At 39.1% G+C, this 27,084-nt stretch overlaps 1 protein-coding gene across 4 annotated transcripts; it reads right to left on the bottom strand.

Annotated features, from left to right (window-relative positions):
- On the bottom strand, positions 1-27,084 carry LCP2 (lymphocyte cytosolic protein 2). 4 transcript variants are annotated; one of them, XM_071443093.1, is made up of 21 exons: positions 26,818-27,084; positions 24,227-24,292; positions 21,656-21,702; positions 16,230-16,295; positions 15,348-15,379; positions 14,275-14,309; positions 12,859-13,063; positions 12,041-12,141; positions 11,104-11,173; positions 10,747-10,830; positions 9,951-9,976; positions 9,847-9,866; positions 9,638-9,742; positions 8,423-8,453; positions 7,767-7,779; positions 6,612-6,732; positions 4,253-4,302; positions 3,054-3,157; positions 2,169-2,252; positions 914-1,069; positions 1-247 (listed from the first exon to the last, which is right to left on the bottom strand). In XM_071443093.1, exons 1-21 carry the CDS (start codon positions 26,893-26,895, stop codon positions 125-127), a joined length of 1,617 nt encoding a protein of 538 aa, XP_071299194.1. In that variant the 5' UTR covers positions 26,896-27,084; the 3' UTR covers positions 1-124. The 4 variants fall into 4 exon arrangements, with proteins under 4 accessions (XP_071299194.1, XP_071299196.1, XP_071299193.1 ...); XM_071443095.1 differs by having other exon boundaries at positions 24,227-24,289; XM_071443092.1 differs by lacking the exon at positions 7,767-7,779 and having other exon boundaries at positions 6,612-6,734; positions 8,412-8,453.

Genomic DNA, 27,084 nt, shown 5'->3' with positions numbered 1-27,084 from the left:
TTTTTCTTTGAAACTGTGAATTTTAATGACTTCATGACTTTAGTTTGCTGAAAAGGGAAATATCTTGAAGTTTATAAACTTCAGGAGGCTTCAGTACTATATGGGATCTTCTCTAAAGTTTCATTTAAATATGTCCTGCAGCATATTTTAACATGCACTGGTTTCTTGAGCCTCTGTCTTTTCCATCAATCAGAAGAAGGGGTGTTCTTTGGAAGTGGTCAATGATGTCTGCTACAGAAGAAAATTCCTGTGGGATGGAAAAAATGAGAAGGCTAAGGCCAAAATGTCAGAATTATTAGCAACCAGTAGAAACAAAAGGTTTATTTAAAATTCTATATATTTATCAATATTATAAATATATATATAGGGTCCAGATCAACTGTTCTCATTCCTGGCATGATCTGTAGCTCAGTAACTCTGTGTACAAGCTGTTGCAATGTTGTATAATTAATTTATGCAGTCTTCATCTGTTTAACACATGCTGTTGCCACTGTGCTTGGTGTACTTGAGAGTTGAGAGGTGGCTGATCAGTTCAGGGCTTCTGTCTGGATCAGAACTGCCAGGAATGTGCTGAGCAAACCCACAGTCCTGCAGGCTGGGGCTGAGCCACCAGCCTGGGAGCAAAGCTGGAACTTGGTAGGTATGGATTAGCTCTCAGCTCTGCATTTCCCTTATCTGGTATCTCAGTGGGAACAAACATTCCCTAACCAGGCACGTGGATTTCTAATGGCTGTGCTGCAAGGCCACCCCTTCATTCCCTGAGTGCAAACAGCATAACCTGATTGTGCTTCCAGCAATAACAATATTCTCTGAGACAAGAAGCAGAATTCCAGCCAGAACAGTCACCTGGCACTGAGGAATGAGGCAGGAGATGCCTTGAAATGAAGAGAAGTAGTTGAAAAACACATGGTACCTCTTTTCCTTTCAAGCTGGTTCCTAACAAGTACAGGTGCTCCTGCTCCTGGTAGCGGATCTGGATGTTGTACACTTTGTCTCTGTACAGCACCATCAGGACATAGGGGTGAGTCACTGTTTTCCTTGAGCTGTCCCTCACCAGGAATGTTCCATCCTGACACAGGAAAAAATGAGAGATGACAAAGAGCAGACACTCCTGGGTTTGATCAGTGTAACACCTTTCACTAGAGCGCTTGTTCTTCTAAGTGTATTTTCTTTGTGAAATCTCTTTCCTTTCTGATAAGAGACACTGCACCATTAAAGCATTTAGGTCTTTTGACAAATGTATTGTCTTTCAGTTTGCTACTTCAAACTTTCCTCTCTGTTACAAAAGCAGATTCTAAAGGAAGGTAGGAATGGTTTTGTATGAGGGAGAGATTCCATTAAAGGAGGAAGTGAAATATCAAAGACCAAACCTCACATCACTTTAACCAAAAGAGAAGTTCATTTCCACTAAGTGCCAATCACGTTTCCTACATGATGGATTTATAGACAGCTTAAAAGAATGGCATTATCTGTGTAATTTAGGTAAAGGCAGTGATACTCTATCACTCTCTCTGCTTTTCCTAATTTCAGATCTATTTTGACAATTCTTCCATTGAAATCCCTTTCTTAAAGGCACTGAATGGGACCTTATAAATTGGACTTTAGTACAAGTCACTGGAATGGTGCACACATGCCATCTTCAGCCCATGGCAAGTGCTGTGAGGCAGCACAGGGTAACCACAACTCCCACAGCAATAATTCTATTTATCTTTATTATATTAAAGATTAGATATTAAATACATATTAAATATGAAATATTTAATCTATTTAATATAATGATCCCTAATATATATTTATTTATTAAATTATTTTAATAATATATTATTATAATAAAGATATAATTAAACATTTCTTTTAAAATTATTTCTTTTTAAATTAAATTAATTAAACTATAATAAATATTATATAATAATATAATATTATATTTTATATTATATTTATATTTTATAATAATTATATTATTATATATTATATATAATATAATTAAATTAAAGTATAGTAAATATTTATTATATTTTAAATGTATTTATTTATATTTTATATCTTTAATATTAAATGTTAAATTTTCTATATGTAATTTATTTCCACATGTACAGATGAGCCTTGTTTGAAGCTGTAGTTCGTTTTGCTGGGCTCTGTGGCTCAGACAGGGGTGGGATTTGCAGTACCTTGTTTATCCTGCGCAGCGCTGCCTCTGCCTCGGGCCGGCTGACAAAAGCCACGTACCACTCATCCTTCAGAGAGCCCTGGGGCTGGGACAGGACAAGGACAAGGACAAGGTCAGCTGCCAGGGAATGGCAACAGGCAAATAAGTGGAGAGAAATTGCGGTGTGAGGGATATGTGGGTCTGTGTGCAGAACCTCTGTGTGTCACAGATCTTGCTGCTGTGTATTGTGCTATGGAAAGTGCTGCTAAATTGTTTTAAATTACTTGCTCACTTTGATAAATTTGAAAATATTACAGTTATAGACATTATGCCCCTGCAGGTAAGCTAAGAAAACAGATATTTCCAAACACTTTCAGTAAAAGATTTCTTTTATGTTCTTTTTATGTTCTCTTTTGTCTACCTGGACACTAGGCACAAGGGCATCCTTTGCCTTGTCTGGTTTTTTTTAGCTATCATCTGAGACAACAATGCAGACTTCCTGTGAATGCCCTCTTTATGATTGCCCAGCAGTGTTATCACTATGAGTGGTTTGCTCTAAACTTGTTTTATTTAAGGAAATGTGAAGCAAAATTGCACTTAAAAGAGTGAGTCCTTTACTCATCAAAGTTTTCTGGAAGGAGAACTGAAAGTTTGATGCTGCTTGAAGGCAGTTGAGCAAAACAAGTAATCCAGAAAATAAGTATTTTTCTTATTTTGCTCTTTTGGGGTTCAACTATTGTTGTTTTTCTTGATGAGCACAAAATAAGGCACTACAGTTTGACACAGAAAAGGAAACTGAAAGCACTCAGTAGTGTCCTGACAGTGACTGGAAAAACAACTTTGAAAGGTATTGAATCTCAAAACCAGAAAACTTGCTGCTTTTACAGTTATGGTTCATGTTTTGTACCTCATCTTTCTCTGTGTTTGCCTGGTGAACAGTCTGTCTGCTGGGAATTGGCAGTGGAGGTCTCATGTCAGCTGGGCCTCTGGAAGGAGATCTGCTGTTGCTGCCTTCAGAGATACAAAAGTAGAAAAAACAATGTTAAAACCAGGAAAATCATTTCATCTGTGCACCCAGAGTGTAGGATCTCGATTTTATGAAGCATAAAGTATTTGTATCACCCTGGTGTAAATAAAAATCATGTGAACAGTGCAAATTACCAAACACCCAGTGCAAACAACTAAATAACTATTTAGTGCAATACAACACCCTGGTACTGAGACATCTAGAAATTATTTGAAATCAGATTTAGGCTTCTCTGTGAGAACCAGGTTCTTTACATAAGTCCATCCTTGGTGCACAGGGAATTCAACTGAGCTCTTATGGTTCAGATTTCCATGAAAACAAATGAACTTGAAATAGAGGTGACATTTTATCAGTTTCTGTACCACAGTTACTCACTTGAGAGCATCTTGGTTTCTTTAGAGACAGAAGTAACATTGTCTCCTTTCAATCCTTGCCTTCTCAGCAATTAGAAAATAAAAATGTCGCTGTAGGACATTGACAGCTGTTACCATGTGAAAAAAAATTACTTGTAAAGCAATTGAGTTTTCTTTATTTTTTTCTTTATTTTTTCTTTATTATTTTTTATTATTTTTATTATTATTATTATATTTTTCTTTATTTATTTTCTTTATTTTTATCTAAGTTTTCTTAATTTTTTTTACATTTTTTTTACATTTATTTTCTTTATTTTTATCTAAGTTTTCTTTATTTTTTTTCTTTATTTTTTTTTCTTACAAGATAAATATGGAGTGTATTTCACATGAAAAGCATTTGCTAACCTTTTTAGGGAGTATTAGCATACCACAGTGATTTGCATAGCTCAGCTCTCAGTACTGTACAGAAAAGAATGGTTTTATGAGGTTTTGACACTGGTTGAACTAAGCAGGAAGCCCAAACTTCATGGGGAAAAAAAAGCCCAATCTTTGATTCAGACTAAGTAAGATACACAAGATGCCTCTCAGGAACTTGATAGTTTTCTGTTCCCAGTCCAAGCAGAAACATCCATGCTAAAAAAACTTTTATATTGACTGCACTGAAACTATCTTTCAACTTTCATGCACTTAAAAAAGAAAAACAATGTAAGGATGTAGGATACAAACCTGGATGGAAGCGTGGCGGTAGAGAGCCAGTTGCAGACAGGTTTCTAGCACTGTAAAAAAAAAGAGTAGTCAGTATAAATACAACATTTCTGTGCTCTGATCACCTGATCTGGACTTTGTGCCTGTTTTGCAGAATGTGAGAGCCCCTAGAGAGCTGTGCAGGGTGAGGAGAGCCTTCTCTTTTCTTCTTTTTCTTTTTCTTTCCTTCTTTTTGTGTAAGTGGATCCACCTTTAAGTTTACCTGGAGCTCAGAATGTGGCAATAAGGTAATCAGTAAAGGCCACAGAGACTTCTGCAGCAGGATGAATGCAGGAGGGCATTGAGCTTGAGGAGTTTCCACAGGGAATGGCTCTGTCCTTGCCCAGAGCAGCAAGCACAGGGAGCAGCTCTCCACACCTTTCTCGCTGCGGGGTTCCACTTACAGAGTTATTATTCTTGCAGCTTCTGTAACATTGTTGATAAAAATGCAGCTTCATGTTTATGTTGCAAGCTGGGAAGGGCCAGCAACATCAGGGACTGGGGCATCTCCCACATGAGGAAAGGTGGAGGGAGCTGGAAGCTGAGAAGGCTCAGGAGGGACCTTTTAAAGCACATAATTATCTGAGGGGAGAGCCAGGCTCTTTTCACCTGTCACAAGACCACAGGTTCCTCTGAACATCAGGAAACATTTTTTAATGTGAGGGCAAGCAAGCACTGGAGCAGGTTGCCAAGAGTGTTGTGGAATCTCTCTTTTTCCTTGGACACATTCAGATGCTATCTGGATGTGGTACCAGGCAGCCTGTTCAAGGTGACCTTGCCTGGGTAGGGGTTGGACCAGAACACATCCAGAGATCTCTGCTAACCTCAGCCAACATCCAAAACTGCTGAAAATGGAGTCCCACTCTTCAATTTCTGGGGCTTTTTTTGTTTCTTCACCTAATTGAGAACAAATTGCCTGCACTCCTTTCCTTTACTCTTCATATTTCTCTTCTGCTTAAATGAGCTGTTAAAAAGGCTCTGAGATAAATATGCTAATTTTGTTTGCACAACAAAAACACCCTATCATGACTTGATTTATGGGAGAGAATCAGTCAGCCCGGGGGCCTCTGCTACAGCAAAATTTGGCAATGCTCTTTGAGTATAAGCAGAAGTGTTCATCATAGGAATAGTTCAATTTGCATATGACCTTGCTATTGCTACTGCAGTATTTGTTTTGGTGTCAGCAGTTCCAGAGAATGATGGTAAATGTGATGAATTCATCAAAGGGCCATTAAAAAAATACAGATATTAGAAAATGTGCATCAGACATGGACTCAAGGAGCCCAATCTAAGTCATCAAAGTCTAAGTCTCTTGCATGGTACATCAGAAATCAAAATTTAATTAGGGGCTATTCTGTCTAGCAAGTGAAGGCATAACAGTCAAATATTTGTAAGTTGAAGTTGGGAAAAAATTGCAGCAAGATTCACAATTTTAAATAGGAATTACCAATCATTCCAGTAAGATTTAGTAAAAAGGACATGAAATTCTTTCTGATTCAACTCCATACAACTGAGTTTGTGGAGTTTTTTAGTTTTGAAGTGTGAGGAGTTGCAGCTCTAACACTTAAGGGATCCTAGAGTGTGCAGGACCCCTTTGTCCTGAATCCTGCCTAGTTTTGTAGGAGATGATCCCCTCCCAAAAGGACCAGTCATTCTTATGGATCCTGCAAGCAATGGGAGAGCTATGAGTGTCTCAAGAATGGAAGCCTTGTACAGTGTAGGGTCTTGATTGCTTTAGGATTTAGCTTTTCTATTTTTCAGATCCTGCACTGCTTTAGTGTATAGCTCTGAAACTCCATGGCCTGTCAGCTGCTGTTCTCCCGTTTTATTGAGATAAAACAATTCCTCTCTAGGCCTGGAACTCAAGGACACCTCACTGTCTCAGGCCCCAGAGATGTAAACAGCAGTGAATTGAGGGGTAAATGACTTCATTACCTGAAGCTGTAATTGGAGGATTAACCCCTGAGATGTAAATGAATCAAACTTCAAATTGTCTGAAAAACCCATGACCACTGTCCATCCTGGGTGTAGCTTGGAGGCTTTTGACTGTACCTATTGCAGGCCTTCAATAAATACCTGCTTTTACTCTCTTTACCTTGTCTAGCCTCTGTTCTAGGTGGCCACTCCAAGGCATCAGTTTAAAAAAACTTCCTTGCCATAAAACAGAGAGATTCATGGTTTTTTCTTGGCTGCCTGATGTACACTCTCTGCTCCACTGATACAGAGCTTCAATTCTATAAAGGATTCTCCTGGATAGCAGCAACAGCACTAATTAGCATTTTGTAATGAACTACCAAGAGGCTGAGATTCAAAAGGAATGACCCATAATGGTGAAACAAACCTTTCTGCAGCAGGAATGCTGTTGGATCCTGGCTTGGGTGGAGGCTTGATGGATTTGGGTGGGAATGCATTGGAGCTGTATGGGGGCAAAGACAGCTGTGGCACTGGTCTTTGCAGGGCAGCTGTGGAGAGGAAGAGAAGGAAACTTAAATCTCACATGAGATATTCTTAAATGAAGTAGAATGAAGAAATTCTGTCACCTTACTGCTGTTTAATTAGATAAATATAATGCAATAAACAGTCCTTAATATGTTAGTTACAGACTGGAAACTCATATGGTCAGCTGAGAACTTAAAAGTAGGTATTAAAATTAAAAATAAACTGGAACTGACTTGAGCAACATTTACATTTTCTGGGTTCTGTTTTGGATAAGCCACAATTCAGGTACCTTAACTGCAGAAGGTGGTACATGTTTTCTCTCACCTTGCCTCTAAATAGCAGAGTTGATATCACCTTTTTGAACATCACTCTGAGATTTCTCCCAGCATGAAATAAAACATTTTCTTTCTGCAGTGTCCTTAGACCTGAACTAGCAGGAGTGGAACAGGTTAACTGTGCTCTGCACAGCTTAAATAACCTTATTCTTTATGGAGGCTTAGGGCAGTGATAATTCAAAGAGACTTGGCCAAATGTCCTGCTTCTGTTATGGAATCACTTTACCAACTCAATTTCAGAAATCAGCATTCTGCAGTAGTTTAAAAACACTGGTGGTACATGGAAGAAGTTCTGTTCATCAAAGTGACTTAATTTCAGTTCTGTTCATAAAAGCAACTAACATTGCAGAGAGCCTGGTGCCAGCAGGGTTTGCTGAGGACTGGGAGACACCAGGTTTCTGTTTCCAGCTGTTTGATGCTGTGTGCAGAACACAAATCTCTCTAATGTGATGTATTTCAAAATAAGAAATCCTGCTGGCTGCTAACTGGCTGACTGAAGGAGGCTATTAGCTATTGATTTCCTGGGGTTTGTGCCTTTGATATGGAAATCTGCATCAGGCACTTTAAAATAATTCTACTCTACTGCCTATCAAGGTACCACCTGACTTCAGAAATGGCTCTAAGGAAACAACTGAAGTAATTTCCTTTTTACCTTTTTTTTTTTTTTAGAACTAAGACAAAGAAAGATTTCAAGTTTGAAAAATCTCTGTAGAAATACTTACTGTCTTCTTCATCCTGGGGAGCCAAAAAGAAAAATAAATGAGCAACATATTATAGCACAGTTCTTAGGAATGTTTTACAAAACAAAATCTGGACATTGGTGAATTTTGAGTATACAGGGGTTCTAATATCTACATCACTTCCCTCTAAAATGTTGGGAGTTTTGTCTTCATGCAACACCAAATAATTTTTTAAGTTTTTAAAGCTTTAAATTTGTAAACAAGACGTGTGGTAGATGTCCCATAACTCATCTTGACATAAAATAGTCAGAAATTCTCAGGAGATATAAACTTTCCTTAATCCTTCAAGTAAGCATAGACTCTCAGAGTTATCTGAAAGTGAAACTTTTAGATCAGCTTAGGCTGAAAAAATCTCCAGAAGCCCAAATCTTTTTTAAGCAAAACTACTTCTCCCCTGTCATAGAAGAAATTCTGGCCTTATTCTTTCTGTTATCCAAGATAAAGTTCTCAAGGAACAAACTGAGCTTGACACAGAAGAACTGTTCAAAAACACCCCATGTGCCATGAAAGATCCATGAGTATTCCTTACAATTTATAAAAGAAACAAGTTTCTCTTTTCCAGCATTATTACTTTATACAGGTATTTAATTTTACTGTAACCCCTATATTTTAAATATATGCTTTGAGACTACACTTACTTCATTTTTCCTGTGTGGTGGCCAACTGTGCCTGAAAGGAAAACAAAACACTCATCATAGGTGGAATAATATTCATTCACTTCATGTGCATTAGGCAATATTTTCAACTAGAACATGAATTTATAGCAAATTTTAAAGACCAATGGATGCAGAAACATTTTTTTCCTCATAATAATATCTAAGGTTCTAATTTTCAGCCATAATCTAATGCATTATTCTAGTTCTTAGCCCATCTTGATTTTATCAACAAGGAAAATGTCTGATTAATTGATTGTAAGATTAGAGCTTAAAACAAGCTTGTACAATGATGAAACATTAGTCTTCAAGTCTTGAACTCATTTATAATATTTGACAACACTGCTGGAGCACATCATAAGGATATCAGGCTTTGTTTCTCTGATCAATTCTCATAGCTGGTTAGCAGATCTCAATTATTTCTTCTCTTGTTTGAAGTACAGTCAGTGCTCAGCCCCCAGGTGGTCTAGAAAATGCTGGGGAATGATCCAGTTCTGCTAGAAAATGCTGGGGAATGATGCAGTTTTGCTAGAAAATGCTGGGGAATGATGCAGTTTTGCTAGAAAATGCTGGGGAATGATGCAGTTCTGCTAGGAAATGCTGGGGAATGATGCAGTTCTGCTAGGAAATGCTGGAGAATGATGCAGCTCTGCTAGAAAATGCTGGGGAATGATGCAGTTCTGCTAGGAAATGCTGGGGAATGATGCAGTTCTGCTAGAAAATGCTGGGGAATGATGCAGTTCTGCTAGGAAATGCTGGGGAATGATGCAGCTCTGCTAGAAAATGCTGCTGGCTGTTAAGAAGGAGTTCTGCAGGCTAATAAAATCAGTGGGATAAAAGTGCAGCTTTCCTTTTCTAACACCCTAAAACAACAGCAATAGAACTCATGTAAGAATGTTCCCTAGAGCAAGAACTTGCTCTGCTGGAAAAAACGTGGATCATCTGTATCTTTGTACAACTGGGGAGTGAGTCATGCCCCATGCAATGGCTCTTCCAGCTATGACTGGAGAGAGTTTTTCTGCATTCACACCTTTCTGCAGCTTCAAACACACCCTGTGCATATTTATGAACCAAGACTTTGATAGCCACAGACCCTGCTGTCATGCAGTACCAGTAAATCAGACCATCCTGTGTTGCTTGTCCATATTTTTGTTAAATTTCATTTCTCCTTTATTGAATTTCAGTGAAATGAGCACTTACTTTCCAGGGCTTTGCTTCCTTAGAGGAGGTGGGTTGCCTCTTTCATATCTCTCACTTGATGGGACAGGAGGTTTTGGCATCATTGCTAACTGTTCTCCCAGGGATCTAAAGCAGGAGTGAGATGATGAAATAAAGGCAAAAAGCTCTTATTAAGAAATAACTGGGGAATACTGGCAATGAGAGGATCATTTGCAGAGGACAAATCTTACCTTAACTGTGAAACCAGAGGCTGAAAAACAACAAGGAATAGTTAAGAGAACGTGTAATTCTATCAAAATAGGCAAAAACTATCAATAATCACAAAAAAAATTACCTTTTCAGGAATGACTGGCTTCTTCCCTGAAAATAGCAAAAACTTACATTTAGAAAAAATGGAAGTTAATTAATTAAAATTCCTATGAAATAATTGAGTTTTGAATAAAATTGAAAGTTAATCTTGCTGGTTGAAGAACTCATATCCTGAGATGTAAGCCAGAAAAATATTTTGGCTTTGCAAGTGATGGTAAAATTGCAATCTCTCTTATTGAAGGGAAATTTAAACATTTTCAACATGGCACGTGTCACAATCACACTGTCTAAGGTGCAGCTTTGAACTACTGAATACTTTCTTGCCATTATATAACAGATAAGAGTTTAGATAATAAATAAAATTGTAGAGTCATATCTGTAGATGCTTTTTATAATGTGGTTTTCAGGTCTGAAGGAAATGCCATTTTTTTTCTATGTCTTATTAATTCTCAGCCCTCTTTTAAGTCTGTTGCCACATTACCTACAGCAGTGTATGCAGAGTTTCATTACCTTTGTATGCAAAGGTGATTTCCTCCTTTAACCTACTAAATATTTCCTTGTTCAATCACTTAGGTGTGCATCAAACCTTTATTGCACAGGGCTCTCATAATGTTTTCTGTTCACCTGTCTGACCCAGGGTTGCTGTTTTCTACATGAAATTTCTCTCCCACTTTGTAAGCCCTGCTCACACCATTTATTCATAAACAGATTACTTTGATTACATTTGGTTGAGCCTTGTTCTTTTGCATTAATTATATACAAACTGATGATTTTCAGTAATTAAAGCAACCTCAGTGATATTAATGTGAGCAAATACTGACCTGATCCTGGGCTTTCTCTTTCGTATGGGGGAGCAAGGCGATCCAGAGGGGGTTTGGTGCTTCTGTCTATAGAAGGAGCTGGGGCTAAAAACAACAACTGTGTGAGATCATTTGCTGGTATAGGTCAATATATCTTTATTTTCCATAGATTAGAACTGGTGTTACTTCTAAAAACAACAGACTGCTGTATGAGTAAAACTGTATGAGTACAGTTGTACAGACACTTGTTCTTAAAACAACAATTCAGACTCCTGTATGAGTAGCAGAAGAGAGTGGAACTGAGGGAAAAGAGGAAGAAGATGAGTGCTGCACAGTCTCTGGGAAAAGCTTTACAAAGGGAACTCCAGCTGTACTCACGTTTCAAAGGCTTCATGTTTCTGTCTCTACTCAAGTCGTTGTTGCTTGGTGGAGGAGGGAAAGCTGGCAGCTAAAACAGATATTTCACACGTGGTTAAAATGTGTCTTCACCTTTCTATTTGGAGTGTATTAACCCCACCACACTCATCTGCCAGTCTTGTGTGGCACAGCACAAGGAGCAGGTCTCTGCTCACTGCAGGAAGGACAGGAGCCAGGGACCCTCCTGAAGCATGACCAAAATCATTGGTTTTTGTTGGATGCAGAATTGCCTCCATCTGCTGTGCCTCCCAACACTCCAGTGGGATGTCTCCTCTGGAAGGGGAGGTGTATTGTCAAAGGAAAGGAACAGGAGCTCCAGCAACCCTGCTGTATCTCTGTGACACTGCATCTGTCCCCCCATCACATCCTAAACCTTTACTTGTGGAAACATTGGTAGGTTTAGTGTACATCTGTTCTGGCAAACACTGAACCTATAGGGCCAGCTGTCAACAGCACAAGAACTTTCAGTTTTGAAGAATTCACAGCAGAAAAAAAAAGGAATCAAATCTTGGTCATCAGTGTTCTGATTACACAGTCTCTTACACTTTTATGTGGTCCTAATTCAATTGGGCAAGTGTTAGAAGTATGGCTTGGAAAAACATAACCTTGTTTTCAAAACAGAGGCATCCCTTAAAAATATATAATTTCTGTGGGAGAGGCATTCACAAGTAGGTGTATATCTCCAGTGTAAGAATCAGTGAAGGAATATAAAATAATTAAATATATTGCTCCCATGAAATTGAATTGTTCCTTGAACAATGGCCACCTTGTAACAGAGTTCAAATCTGTTTTGATGGCTTCCTCTTCATAGACTAGGTGAATAAAAATGGCCCTACTCTTGGACTCCTAAGAAGGTCCTGGGATAGGAAATAGATGAGATATTAAGACAGGAACATACAGTAGCACTTCTTCCCCCAAATGAGGCTGGGCCAGGTCTCTGGGGTGGTACTGGAGGCTGATGTGGAGGCTGATGTGCTGATCTGGTTGTTGTAGGTCTGTCTAAAGAAAACAAAAATCCCAAATTAAACAACTACACAGAGCTTGGTTATTTAATATTCAATCTTCATTACAAAGAGCCCTTACAAGAACCTGGCTACTGAAGTTAATAAATCATCAATACATTACTGTAGGATTTGCCTGGATGTAGCTTTAGGATCAGTGGGTTGTGTTGGGAGTTCCAGGCTGCTCTGTCCCTGTGGGGGTAACTCCCCTGCCAGGCTCTGGGCCACAGGATTTATTTCATTCCCTGCAGGACAGTGTGTGAAACACCAGCCAATCTGAATGGCAGCTCTGTTCTCCTGAATGGACTCCACACCTCCAGGCTGCTGAGGATTCAGACACAAAACAGAAATGACAGGCAGGGACAGCTGATTGTTCTTTTCCCAAATTTCACCAAAGTGTTTTTGCCATTGTTGTGACAACCTGCTCTGTCCAAGGCTGCACTGCTAAAGCTACTGCAGCCTGTACATGTGTGTGACTTCATACAGGTTCAGATCAAAGGCCAAATAATGCACACATCACACAAAACTAATCTTTATTCCAACAGAGCTTGTCCAAAGAAAAAATGTAACTTTAAAAGTCACAGATTTTGTGTCACTAAATCTTGCTTATGAACTACACTGTTACCTTCAAGGAAAAACCTTCTATACTCCATTATCAGCCACCTGAAATGTGGTGGTAAAATCTTATTAATAGCACTTAATTTCTAGTAATTACCTATATAATCTGTGCTGCTTGGAAGTGACTTGGCAGGAAATATGACACTGTGATGTGCTTCTTCATTATTGGATGGAGGTGGCTCATAGCCATCACTGTCATGTTCTGCTTCCTCAGGCTCCTCTGTTGGTGATTCATAGTCAGCCTCATCTTCCTTTTCCTGGCCTTCATCAGGGCTTTCATAGTCATCATCATCATCATCATCCTGGCAAATGAGCATAAAAAGTGGATGCTGGAAGAGAACACCAAACCCTGCAGAGCAGTTCCTGGTGGCCTTTCACTGTGGTATTTTTCACTCTGGAAAATACCAAACTTTTACAACCAGTTTGAGGGGAAAAATCTGTTGAAATAATACAGAGAAAGGAAGAAACTTTCCACTGATGCATTACTGGAGCTTAAGAAAGAAACAAATGTCATGTGATGACAGTGAGTGCAGTGGGAGATCAAAATAAGGTGCAAGTTTGCTGAAAGGCATGAAAAGTTTTAGGGAACAGCCAAGGCTCCAGCAAACAAGCCAGTGTTCCCAGGAACACAATGGGCAGCAGTTGATGCTGCTGATATTCATTCTTGCTTTCTAACATCTCCTCTGCAGCATGCAACCCAACTTGTGAAAATTATTCATAAAAACTGAGGTCTTTGATTTGGATCTTGGTGTCCTCCTGACCCAAACCAGCCCTGTTTGCAGGACCTCATAAGGTGATAGTGTGGTCATTGCACATCTGTGCAATCTGCCATGGCTTGAGAGAAAAAGAACCCTCCATTTGTCACTGGTACCACAGCTGGAATTTCCAGGGTCCTCTGCACTGGCACAGAGCCCATGTGCTCTGTAGGTGGTTACTTTTATCTCCTGTGCTCCCAGAATAGCAGCAAATCTCCTGTGAACTTAGTAACAAGTGCCTTCTAAAAATGCCTCTCTCTCTTATTTTTGGAGAAAAGCCATTAGCCTCAGAGATCTTCATAAGCTCAGGCTGTGCAGCAGCATCTGGGGTGGGTGTTTCACCTAAACACTTGTTGAGGCATTTCCTATGCCAAAAGGCAGAAGGAACTTCTGCAGGCTAAATGGCTTTAAAAAAAAAATACTGTTCAACAGGTTGGCTCTAGAGAATAAAATTGCAAGAATTTGCCACTGAATAACACAGCAACCTCTAGGCACCCCCTTTAAGAGCTTGAAACAGTCATGTAAAACTCAGCTGTGGTTCAGTGGGGACCTGGTTGTAGGCTGGGAGCTACAGGAAGGCAACAGGAAAGCAATTCTGAATTTCTGGGGAGAACCTTTTCTCAATGAGGAAATCTGTATGCAGCCACTCCCATCATTCCTGCCCCTGCTTTTCCTCCCCCAGCTCTGCTGCCCAAGCAGCCAGGGCAGGAACAGAGAGCCCCCCTGAGCCAGGGGGGTTTCTTCACCCAAATACTCACAAATGAAGACCAGCCACCGTCATCCTGAGCATACCCTGTGTGAAGAACACAACCACACAATTCTGAGCATGGACCCTTTGTCAGAGATGTCACAACTTGAGAGAAAATGTGGGAGAGGTTTTACAGTGACTTCCGTGAGCCAGAGAGAAGTTTGATAGGGGAATAATAAGAATTTCCTACCAAGGTCACTGACACAGAAACCAAGAAAGAAAGAAGGAGAAATAAGAGAAACCTGCAACTGCCTGTTCCAGTGAGCACTTGGTTTGTCTCTCATGACCAATGAGTAAAGTGTAAACTTATGAGGTGTGTGAGAATGTATATAAAGCATGCATGCTAGAATAAAAGCAGGTCTGAAGCCTTCTGAAAATGGAGTGTTGCTGTGTATTGTGACCATCAGAAGTATGACAAGAAAGAACCCAACAAATGCCAGGTGAGTTCTGGACCTCAGTGCTGTGCCACAGGCAGGAGCTGTGGCTCTTCAGAGGCAGGCTGGCACTGATGAGGGCACATCCTGATTAAAACCAAGATAAAGCTGCCCTGCTGTGACACAGTCTGGGTGCTGGCACTTCAAGTTTGTTCCACTTCCAATTTAAATTATATCATTTGAAAGAAAATGCTTTCAGAATGAGCCCAGACTTCTTATCTCCTTCTTTAAGACTATTTTAGCTTTCATAAAAGAAGGGTTTGGGTTTTTTTAAACCTCAGCTTCCCTCTCTAATACAGTGCTGCTAGGAGGAAAGGCAGGGGGTGGAGATGTTGGAACAGAAATATATAAACACTGATTCAATTTATTGGGTTAAATAAAGACATTTTGACTATTCTGAGGTAAAACTCTCTGGTCTTGCCTTCCTTCACCATCTTTTCTCTTTAAAAACACTTTTTCTTACTAATTGTCCTGCATCTACGCTTTTCATTTGTTAAAGTTCTTTATACTCCTGTATTTTCATTTATTGTTTTGGATTTTTGGTTCCTAACCCTGCTCCCCTCTGTTGACTCTGCTCTGCAAGTATTGAGCTAACATTTTAATATTTTTAAACACTTTTTGTTGTTTGAGTCTGCCAGTATTCACTTACCTGTGTTTTCTGGAGATTTTTGTGTTTGGGCCCTGTAACAAAGACACAAAAATTAAATTCTTTCTATTAAATGTTTGATGCTCCTATTGCAAATAAAGGCAATAGTTAACTGTCACTGTAGAAAGAAGTTTACATGGATGAGTTTAACTCTGCCCAAAATGCCAAAAATACATTAGCTGATATTTACATAGAGGATCCTAATAAAATCTAATCTGTTTCAAGAAGAATTGAAGGCAGAGAAGTCAGGTTTGAAGCAAGGGGACCCAGTAAATACATTTACCACTCCTGAAAACAGAAACTTCAAAGTCAAGCCCATAAATGTAAGGTTAAATAAGGTTTTTATGGGTTTCAGTTCTAGTTTTGGATTCTAGTGAATGGAAATGTGTAAAATCATGTTATCAGCTGATGAAAAACCATGTTTTGTAGAGTAGATTTGGTTTTCTTTGAGTAGGGTCATAAATTGTTCTTTTCTCTTAGAATGTTCTTGCAATTTCTGCTCTTCTTCTATTGTGAATGTGATATTCAGTGACAAATATTAAGAATTCAAGAGTATAGTGATGTATAGATCTGTGGAATGCATTAATGATGATTTATTCATAATATATGCCTAGGCTTCATGGCCTTCTTAAGGGCTATGTGCTCAGGTGGAAAATTGCAGGAAATGTGCAAATGTTACCTGGTTCTGGACATGGCAGAAGTGCCTGGGGTGTTCATGGGCTCAGCATTTGGTATTTGATATCAGATAGCATTAATGAAACAGAGCTTTATTATATAGAATTTCCAGGCTGCACTTCTGATCAGGCATTATTGATCAAATGAAAACCAGTCCAGAAAAGATCTATCTGAAAGCTTTGAAGAAGAAAGCTGAGTTGTCTTACTCACCATTTTGGAAGGAAAGAGAGCCTCCCTTCATTTTTGTTTATTTCTTGGCTTAATTTACTTACAATTCTATTGGAAAGAAGAACAAAAATAGTTTAAAAAAAACCCTTGAAACCTATCACTTGTCAAAGCACATAAATTATTTTCTTCACCATTATCCCTCAGTATTTGCTAAATTTAATCTGGTAACTCATTATTATTATTATTTACTATGTGATAAAACACTGAATTTACCATCTTGTTGCTAAGTTCTTCTACAGCATATCCAACTACAAACTAGACTGTTTTTCCCTTGGTAAAACCTCATGTTGTTGGATTGTGTTTGAAAATAAACATTAAATCCAGCAAGCCTTAGGATCTTTGGGTGTTGTACACATCACTCTGCTTCAGATAATGGCCATGGCATTTGTGTGATTTTGCATGGAAAAAGCAAATAATGCTTCAGGGAAACAGAGCTTATGGCTGCAAAACCAGGGATTAAATGTTCCCTAAAACTCTTCTCTATTCTTTTTGTGTTCCTTCCTCTGCAACCAAACAATCCCCCCAGCAGAGAAGGGGAAAAGCTGATCTAATTCCATATTTTAATACATTTTATGGCATTTATGGCAGAAATATTAATGGGATATCAAAAGGCTATAATTTTATGCCTAGAGAGATCTTTCCAAGTGGAGGACAGTCAGTACTGAGATTCACAGGGTTAATTCTACTGAGACCAGAATTCTGCTCTGCTACTGATGAAGTTTGCCTCTATGAATATTTTGTTTCAAAGAAAGCTTGGAATGAGCCATGATCTGATTCTGAATTGTCATTATTTCTTATTGAGGAACATCCAGTTTCAGTGTTTTTTAATTTGCTGCAGGGGACAAGGAAGTTGCTGTGTGAAGAATAAATTCCATGTGAGACATCCTGGGGTGAGCAGTGCCCTGCACACACCAGTGCTTTGGTCCAAAAGTGAGTTATGGAATTTGTCTGTGGCTCATTCCCTGCTGTAGAAGAGGCAGAGGATCTTTCAGAATGTCAGGGTTTTTTCAGCTAAAGAAGTAAAATGAAGTTCTCTGGTTTTGGAGCTAATAATTCTTAGAGTTCAGACTTCCCTGGCTGTGAATGAGACTTGAGTGTTTGGAAGCTTTCTGGACTAAACCTGGGCTGGCTGCTATGAGCATTTACACCAACTGGTTTTTGAGGAAAAACTGAGAGGAAGAAGTTGATCATCTTATCTTGCTGCCAAAAAATTATTCATATCATGCCTAAAATACAGTGTCTAACCTTTACTTCTGGTTTATTTGAAATGCTTCAAACCAATAGCTCAGAGGGTTTATTAGAAGAAAGCAAATTCTAGGAAGGTCAGGCTTTACAAGCAACGTTCTCAGGGAAGATTGGTGCACTGAGCAGCTGAGCCTGTCACCCTGTGAGGAAGGAAGTACCAAAACCACACTGCTCTCTGAGCTGTGGGAGTGGATGATAGGAGAGGATAAGGCAACAGCCCTTGCAGAAAATGTTACTCAGACTTCTCATTCTCTTTCTACCTCCTCCACCAGTTGCTAAACTTAAAACTGGCAGGAAGTTGAAATTTTTGAAAAAAACCCTCACGACCAGCCCCCAAAGCAGGACTCCAAAACTGGCTTTAGTTCACTCAGCTGCAGATACTGCTCACATGAGTAGAATCCATTCTCCATGTATTGGGACAAAGGGCTTAGGATGGGTAAGAGAGGGGGAATACAAATTCCTCTGGGGCCAGGAGGCTGCACAGTTGCATATTGAGCACTGCCAAAAGCATGGCTGGTGATCCAAGTCCTTGGTTTGGTTTTTGGGAAGACTCTGCTGGGCAGATGCAATGCTGTGTTACTGACTTCAAAACAGACTGAGCACCAGTTCTGTTCTAAACCTTGCCACAACTTTTAGACCCCAGCTGAGAGCATGTGTGCACGTGCACTGACATCTTTTACCTTTTTAATAGAGAAAGTGCAGATTTCTCAATCTTTATGTTTGCACTTTTACTCTTCTGAAAGTAGGATGACTTTCAGACTGTGCCATGTTTGCAGGCTCTGGCTGTGTCACACTGAGCTGGCAGAGGCCAGGAGTGCAGCCATGAGCTTTGTGCTGCTGGAAATTTCTGGAGTGCTGTGGGATACACTGTGGAGTGCTGTGATGCCTTAAGATTTTTCCACAAGCCTGGAAATTCCAAATCCCAGCTTTGCCATGAACCTGCCACTGGAACAGCCAGAGGGATCAACAGCATCTTGAAAATTTGGAATCCTTTTTTCTCAAAATAGTAAACAATAGGAGTGACAGACTAAATCCAGTGTTTATATCATGGTTCAGGTGTCAACAAACCACCAGTGTTGTTTTTAATGAAATCTTTGCTTTTTCTGTTTATGAATTCTGACCACAGTAAATAAGGCACATTCTGTTGAATGTGCTTTAAAATATTTTGCAAGACTCACATTTGTTCTCCACAAATATAAAACTTCATGATCTTCTCTGACTGGCAGTAGTGCTAAGGAACAATAGGAAAACTCTGTTTTTCTTTTAAGCTGTAAATTGGCCTCTTGCTTCATTAGATTTATAATCAAAATGGTCAATGTCTGCTCTGTGTAAAATCCACCAAATCCCTTCCCAGTCTCACCAGTGTTTCTCTTTCAGGACTGCTGTTTGTGAGGATTCAGGTGTGTATCTAAACATAGTGGTATTTATTAAAATTAACTTTTTTAGCAAAGTTTTCCAGAAAGAGTTCAGCCCTTTCAGTAGGGAGTGCTAAAGATTTTAAGAAGTATTTTCATTTTCAAAATAGTGCTTAAATTTGTGGTTTTTTTGGTTTTTATAAAGAAGCCAGAAGTTTTCTGAAGACGTGCACTGGTAACAGGGCTGGTAGAGATGAAATTTCAAAATAATAATTCATTAGTAATAACAGAAGGTTGTAGAGTTTTACAATTAGATTCAGGAAATGACCTGTCATACCTTGTAATGACACCTGTGACCTACTTTTGATTCCTGAAAAGTCACAGAACCACCCCTAAATAATGACACAGTTCTATTCAAACCCTGAGCACCTTTAGCAAGCCCACACACCCAGCTCAGGAGCCCTGTGCAGATCAGTCTGGGCTTTGCAAACCTTGTGTGATTCCAGGTGCTGGCTCCACGTGGGTCACAATATTCCTGCTGAATTTACTGAGGAGCAATCTCTCTTGTTAATTTATCCTTTATTCCTTTGGTCACTGGCCAAGGCTGTAACACCTGCTGTTTCTATCGAGCTTTTTGCAGGGCATGCTCAGGTTTTAGCACTGCTATTAAGTATCAGGTAGTGTAACTATAATCTGCTAATGCCTCTTTCAGCTTGTAGAAGAACTCTTGCTACAAGCAGTTGAGGTTTGCATTATGATACAAAAGAAAAGTGTGAACGTGTTGTAGCAGAAATCACCACTTTGTGTTTCAATGAGGGTGTGGAGGTTCTGAAGTAAAGAAATTAATGTTTAAAAAAATGGCAGATTCTTCTGCCCTCTAATTCTCTCCTGGAGGGTTGTTTGGGGTTTAAGTGGATTTTTGGTTTAATGTTGTTGTTGGGGTTGTTTTTTTGGTAGTTGGTTGGTTGCTTTTAGTGAGAACCAGTTCTCTTCCCTAGTAAAGCTCTAAATTCTGGTTTTAAACAGTGCCTTACATGGAGGACATTTCTGCATGTATAATCACCATATTCCAGTGATTATTTTGCTTGTTTGTAAGTATGAAAAATTTCCAGATCTTTCCTTCAGATTGAAATATCTACTTATTTATTCAGTTCCTCAAGCTGTGCACCAAGCTTCACTCTTTCAAAGCTCTTGCTTTCAAATTCTCTTCTTGTTGAGAAATCCAAAAGATCTGAGAGAAAAGGCTGGGCTGTAACATGTGAGAAACCCAGAAAACCTCCCTAAAAAGGGCTGTTCACTTTTTCCTGGGTGGGAAAATCCAACTTTGAGGTACCAATAGGTTTGATGAGGAGATAGGAGCAAATCCACATGGTTAAATTTCATTTTAATGATTCACCTATGGCATGAATCATTAAAATGAATCTCTGGTATGTCTGAGTTTATTAGACCATCCACTGACTACTTTTCTCTCACAAATTTGAAAGGAAACCACCAGAAATTCTCAATTTTAAAAGCTCAGACAATGAGAACGAGAGGTAATTCTGCCAAAGGCCTGCCAAGGTAGGACAAATGATCAGAGAATTACAAGGTCTACACTATGGTTAGATGAGTCTGTCACAGGCAGTCTGATCTATCATCAACACTGTTAAATGTTTCTTTTCATTAAAAGTGAGTTCAGAAATTCTGAGACATCAGAGCATCTTCTTGAAATAATATTTGGATCTCCTTACTAACATATTGTACACCACCAACCCCTATTATCAGGATATTTCTTGTGTGAAAATAGAGATGTGATTTTAAGAAATATGTCACATCCAAGGAAATTTCAAATTCAGTCCTTCATATCTGATCTGAACAGGGGTGTCCTGCTGGGTTCAGCTCTTCCCAGCAGCTCACCCACGAACACAAAATTTTTCAATATTCTTGTCCTCCCCAAAACACCTTCCACAAGTTCTGATGCAAGTGAAAATTTGTATCTTGAGTATCAATTTGTATCTTGAGTAGCAAAATCAAGATATCCATGAAGGAAGGGAGTCTGGAACTGGGAAATGAGCAACAAAGACACAGCTGTGTCTTTGAATTCCTTTTTTTTCTCCCTCCTTTGTTTGAAGAACTCCATGTGTCTCATGGTTGGAAACCTTCTAACCTCCAGCTTAAATAGGTAGCAGAGAACTCATAGCAAAATAAAATCCTTCATTTTTCACCATGAAATGTTAGAAGAAGCAAATTTCTCCTACTCAGTATTGACTTGATGGGATTATTTTTCTTCATTAAGTAACTTCTATGAAATGATGAAAGCTGTTCAGATGAATTGGAAACTTTTTCAAGGCCTAAATCCACAGAGGCTGAGAAAGCTACTGAACATTGAATCACATGGTCCAGACTGATTTCTCTTGAACACCCACCTAAAGCACATGAAAATAATTTCAAATCCTCAGCTGTTGTGGACATAACTGACTTTTTTTCCCCTTTAAGTTAAAGTCAACAGTTAAGCAGTGAACAGTTAAGTCATACTTCAAAGGTAATAATTGCATGAAAGTTTGACCTTTGTGGAGCTGCTGTCAGTCAAAGGATTTATGCACAAGTTCTTTTGAACATCCCCCAGACTATTTCCTTGTATCATTTTGCTTGAGCAGTCATGACAACACTCATTTTATTTTGGAATATTCTTCTTTTTCTCTCAGTGCACTCCAATAAACAAGTCTCTAACCAATCACTCACAAATCATTTGCCTGATATTTCCTATGAGACTTCAGTGCAAAACAGCTAAAATAATTTTTAACAATAAAATAGTTTGACTTTACTTACGGCACTCTGAGCTTTGGGAATTTCTGAATATCATTTTCAGACATGTTCTGGAAAGGAAACACATGGGATATGAGACAAAATTGTCCATGGAACACCCAGTGACTGGTCCAAGTCAGTCATACACATATATTCAAAATGTGGCATGAATTCATGTGGTATTTATGTGACTTCAGAAGCCAGGTATATTGAATTCCTTCCTGTCTGCACAGTGAAATTAGGCAAGATTGTGCACAACTGCAAAATTTCAGGGGAGAACTGCAGATTTTAAAACACAGAACCTTTGGCTGGAGTGTTGTTCTAAGAACCTTATCTGTAACAGAGTACATGAAGAATCCCATATTCTAGGGGACACAGAGCTAGAAAACTCCTTGGACTTAAGAGCAGCCTTGGCAGCCTAAAAAATCCTTCCAGAAGGGATGGGAGAGGAAGTTTGTTCCTCCTCAGCCATAACACAGCCCCTGGGCTGAGGTTCCCCTGACTGAGGTGGGCTCTCTGGAAACCTTTGTTTGTCTGGAAACCTTCCCTGATGCTCCTGAAGTCATCCCTTCTCTTCCTCCAGCATGTGCAAGTCCACACTTGGGACAGATTCAGGCATTATGAAGAGTTTGGGTTTTGTTGATTTAGTGGTTTGTTTAGTTAATCACAAGCTTCATGAATTCTCTTTGGAACAGGGATGATAGTCTGGTTCTTTTTGTCTTTTTTACTGGTAGCAGTAATAGGTTTCTAATTAGACATTGGCTCACAAGGCTGTCAGTGTCAAAGGACAGAACAAATCCTATCTGTGTTTTTCCACACTATTTTGCCTCTGGGAGGAGTGAAACACAGGTTAAATGTGCTGCTTTTATGGAAATGTACTGCAGTAGTTCCTGAAGAATCATATTTTTTCTAAAGGCTTTTTAAGCTTCTCTCTGGAGTTCTATTTTGGTGATAAACCTGACAAATATTAGAGGTATAACCTCTTTTACAAGCACCACATTTCTGTTTTAAATAATAGAGAATTTTATTAGAATAAGTTACATGGAACCCCCTTGGTTTTATTCCCACTGCATCTCAATAGGGCTTTCCTTGTGGTAGCCAGAAAGGTGATTCTGAAATTAGGATGTTATTCTGATTAAATTTAGAGCATTTTTACACCAGGTTTATCATGTAGATCTGACAACAGCAACAAACCCAGCAGACACTCAGCCTGAGCAGCTGATCTGTGCAAATGTAATTTGGCCATTTCCAGCTACTCCCAAAATGCAAGAAGTTGTTTCTTAGGAAGATCATTCATAGAGAGAAGCAATTTTTTTTTCCAAATTGCTTTGTACTCTGGAATATTTTACTGGACATCTTTCTCTGTTTAACAAGTGAACCTTTTCCTTTTTTTCAATCATACAATGGCCAAGTAATTCAAAAGCTTTAAAAGAGCCTGAGCAGAGGTGAGCAGCTGCTTGGCTTGCTCAGTAGAAAACATCCTGAAAATCTGCTGGGATGCCTCTGAAGAGCTCCTGCACCCTGAGCTAATTTCAGAAACACTCTGGAAACAATAGAAAATCACAAAAATCCCTTAGAAATCATACAGTTATTGCACTTTCTATTTGCACCTCACAAAATGCCATTGTGCTTCCAGAGGCAGAAGCCCCACTCCAGCCACAGATCCTCAGTGCTTGAGGGTCTCTGAGGAGATCTCCTGGGGGCTGGGAGGATAAATCCCATCTGAATAATGCTGACTGCACCCTCCAGAAGCAGGGAGGGGTCAAATCCTGTTCCTACAACAGGGCCTTGGAAAACTGTATGTTTTGTTAGAATGAAATGTCAAAAAACTGAATATTACAACAAGTAAATGAAAAATGCAAAACTTTAGAAGAGGTATGCAGAGATCTCCCCACTATGACTAATTAAATAGAACAGAATTACTACTTCTGGGGAAATAAAATGGCTAATATTTGAAAATTAAAGTAAAAAGCAATAATGCTAAAAGCTCCTACACATCTTCATGGATGTGTATTTAAGACCTGGAAACAGCTGTTGTGTCAGTGGAAGTTATCAGCTTTTTTTTCTAAAATTAAGCCAAGCCTGGAACAATGTTGATTTAAACCCACTGGCATTTCACTTACTAGTTTTGATGTTCTTAAATGTTATTGCTTTTGTGTATTGCTACAAAAGAAATCTAATTTTATCTATAGAGGAATGAAGCAGTTATTCCAATGAAAGGCCAATCATTCTGAGCAGGGCTGTGTCTTTAGTATGAGAGGATAATAAATAAATGTGGGATTTCTGTAGTTAATATTTGAAAACAAGAACTTTCTACATTCAAGAATTCAAGACAAGATTATTGGTTTAGCACCTCCCAGTCAGTTTAAAAAAATACTAAAAAAATATTCATATTGAACAAGATGCTTGGGCTCCCAGCATTCCATATTGAAAGCAAGCTGTCTGGCTGATTTTAGCAAAAGCATTTACCTCCCATATTTATACCTCAGTAACTACCTGGGAGGTGCCTCTCCATCTGCCAGTGCAAAATAAGGAGGAGTCAGAAACATCACTTGGTTGGAATTTTGCAGGAAGGAATTTTACAGCTCCACTTACCAAAAACCTTTGTCCATTTATGCTGTGCTTCCTCACGACTTTCTCACAGTCCTTGTACTTTAGCTGCTGATGAGAAGATGATTATTGCACCCTTAATTATAAGAATCAATTAAGACACTTAAACATATGTCTGGCTTTGAGTAGATGGTTCCAAGATACTTTTTTGTATGCTATGGCCTGCCTAAATGGCTCATTTTGTCCCAAAACCATGGATTTTTATGACAGGCATCCCTCAGTGAACTTAAAGGTTTTCATCCATTTAGGGACACATTGTTCCTCATATTTACAAACCACCTCATTTGCCTGGCCCAAAGAAATACCTGAAAAAATGGATTATTGTGGTACTGACTGGGATGAGCAGCTGCAGAAGTAGAGCACAAACCCTGTTATCCAGGAATAATAAAGCTGACTGATCCCAGTCACAGAATTCATTGTTGTGATGAAAAAGCTTTCACTTCTGCTTGGAAATCTCACTTGTTAATTCTGGAAATTGTCTACAATATTTGTAAAGCTTTCCCACAGTATTATGATTTCCAGTAGCCTTTAGGACAAGGACATGAGCTATTTAGAAGCTGCTCATGTACAGGTTGACCACAAAGCAAGAACATGACTTTTAAACATTTCCAACAGTTGTCCTAAGTTTGGTTTTGGGGGGTTTTTTGAGGGGGTATTTTGGTTGTTGTTTTCTGTTGTTGTTGTTGTTTTTTGGAGTTTTTTATTTGGGGTTTTTTTGTTGTTTTGGTTTTGGTTTTGGGTGGTTTTTTTTTAATTAAAACAGTAATAGCATAATGTAAGAACACAATTATATTTTTGATCTGTTTCAAGTTGGTCAGGTCCATATCAGAAGGAGCCCAAAGAGCAGGCAGACAAAGTGACTTTTGGAGGCTTCGAGACAAAAGAATGACTTTTATTCTGTCTGAAACTTCTGTCAGTGGAAGTTCTGCAGACACATGACCCTGTGCTGCTGGGATAGCTCCCCAAAAGCAGAGAAATTGCAGAGTTTTATGTCCTTTGTAGTCCTATCCCATTTTTCATTTTAAGGTGTAACATTGTAACTTGCTGTACGGACCCTGGAAACAACCCAACAGCAAAGAGGATAATTTTAGGAGCCTCCTTCAGTTATTCACATGAAGAAACAGACCTAACTCTGGTAAATATTTCAGGATACAGATTAAAACTTTTGTGCAGGCTGAGGACTTAAACCTGTAAATAATTTCTTTCCTACAGTGAATGCTATTGTGATTTTACCAGCACAAGTCTGTATGCAGAGGGAAGCAACACATCACTGTGATCGACAACTAATCTCAGTCCTGAAATAATTGATAAAAAAATGCAGTTTAGCTACTAAAAATTAACCTTGGGCTATCCCAAATATGAACATCTTTGCTTTTTCTAAACAAAAAAAAAAAAAAATCAGAAATTATTTGAAAATTTGGGTCATTCATTCTCTGAGTTTATCTCAGAGATAATATCTCTGAGTTTGTATATATCTCTGAGTATATAATATTCTCTGAGTTCATCTCAGGGATAAGATCTGGTCACTCGTGACAGGTGCCCAGAGCTGGCTAACTTGGGCTGACATTCTTATCTTACCCAGATTTTTTAGATTACTTAAACAACTTTTGCCCTGATTTAGCTCCCCAGGAGTGGAATGCCATTATCTCCATTCTGGAGAGTGTCTTGATCACTAGAAGGGAGGCACTACAGATAAATGTGCATTCAGTTATGGTAGAACTTACAGTTTTATGACTGTTCAGAATATTATTATCAGATCTTTCAGAAAGCTGTTTTTTCCTTCCTAATTTCTTGGAAATGATGGTCCAACTTCCCTCTGCACCACTGTTGTAATGTTTTTCGTACTTGTATGAAGTTACCTGTTGATAATGATCTCATCTGTTCCATCTCCAGTTTTTGGTTTCACTTTCCTGTGCCACTAACTCCCACACCCTAAAATTAGGGGCTTGTAAGTAGTTGGCAGTTTCAGTTCTCTGGAGATTTGCTAGACCCAGATTCTATGTTTGATCTGCTCATCTTTATTAAGTAGTTCTGCATTCTACTATCAAACTTGCTTCAACTACCCAGATTAGACTCTCACAGAGTTATAGGAAAAAAAATAAACTTCACATTATTTCAAAATTAAGGCCGAGGTGTGCCAAGTTTTACAAATCTAGCCATGGATGTGATTAACAAAGACATTCAGAGGCTCATTTGTTACACCCAGCAATTTGGGAAAAAATATCACTTCTGAAAATCATTGAAGATGAAACAGAAAACTGGTAATCTTCACACCTTAGTGCCTTCCACAGCTGTTCAAGTGTGTTACACCAACAAGCATTGTAGCAACCTGTTTATTTTCTCTAACTAAACCACGAGTTTCCCTTATAGCAAATTTAAAAACCCCTTCCAAATTTAAAAATCCCATTCATTTTCTCATTTTCGCTGACCACTTGAGCTCAGCTCCTCCTTTGACAGCGGTTTTGCTTTTAGTTCTGCAGCGAGCTTTGCTATTATAAAACACCTGAATTTAGCCCAACCAATGTTCCAGCAGTTTGCTCCTCCATCAGATGAAGACAAAACAGAGCCAAACTCACCGTCCTGAAATATTCTGCTAAGTCATCTGGGTCCCAGGTGAGCACGTCGGAGCGGTAGGGGAGGTTCCGCAGGTCCATGCTTGGTTTTCTCCCCAGAGCACTCAGGAGCGTTCACAGCCCTGCTGCCAATGCCACAGCCATGGATTCCCTCTCTGTGGCCACTCCAAGGAATTCTTTGCCCAACCTCCAGCTGGTTCTGTCAAGGAACTGTTCTGGTCAATTGAAGTTATGCTGGGAGTTGGTTCCAGAGAGACACAGCTTCCTCTG

Source organism: Agelaius tricolor, unplaced genomic scaffold (genome assembly GCF_023055355.1).
Source record: "Agelaius tricolor isolate 1412-34295 unplaced genomic scaffold, bAgeTri1.0.p SCAF_18, whole genome shotgun sequence".
Classification (NCBI taxonomy): domain Eukaryota; kingdom Metazoa; phylum Chordata; class Aves; order Passeriformes; family Icteridae; genus Agelaius; species Agelaius tricolor.
Note: the sequence above shows the minus strand (reverse complement) of the source record. Positions and strands in the feature narration are given on the sequence as shown.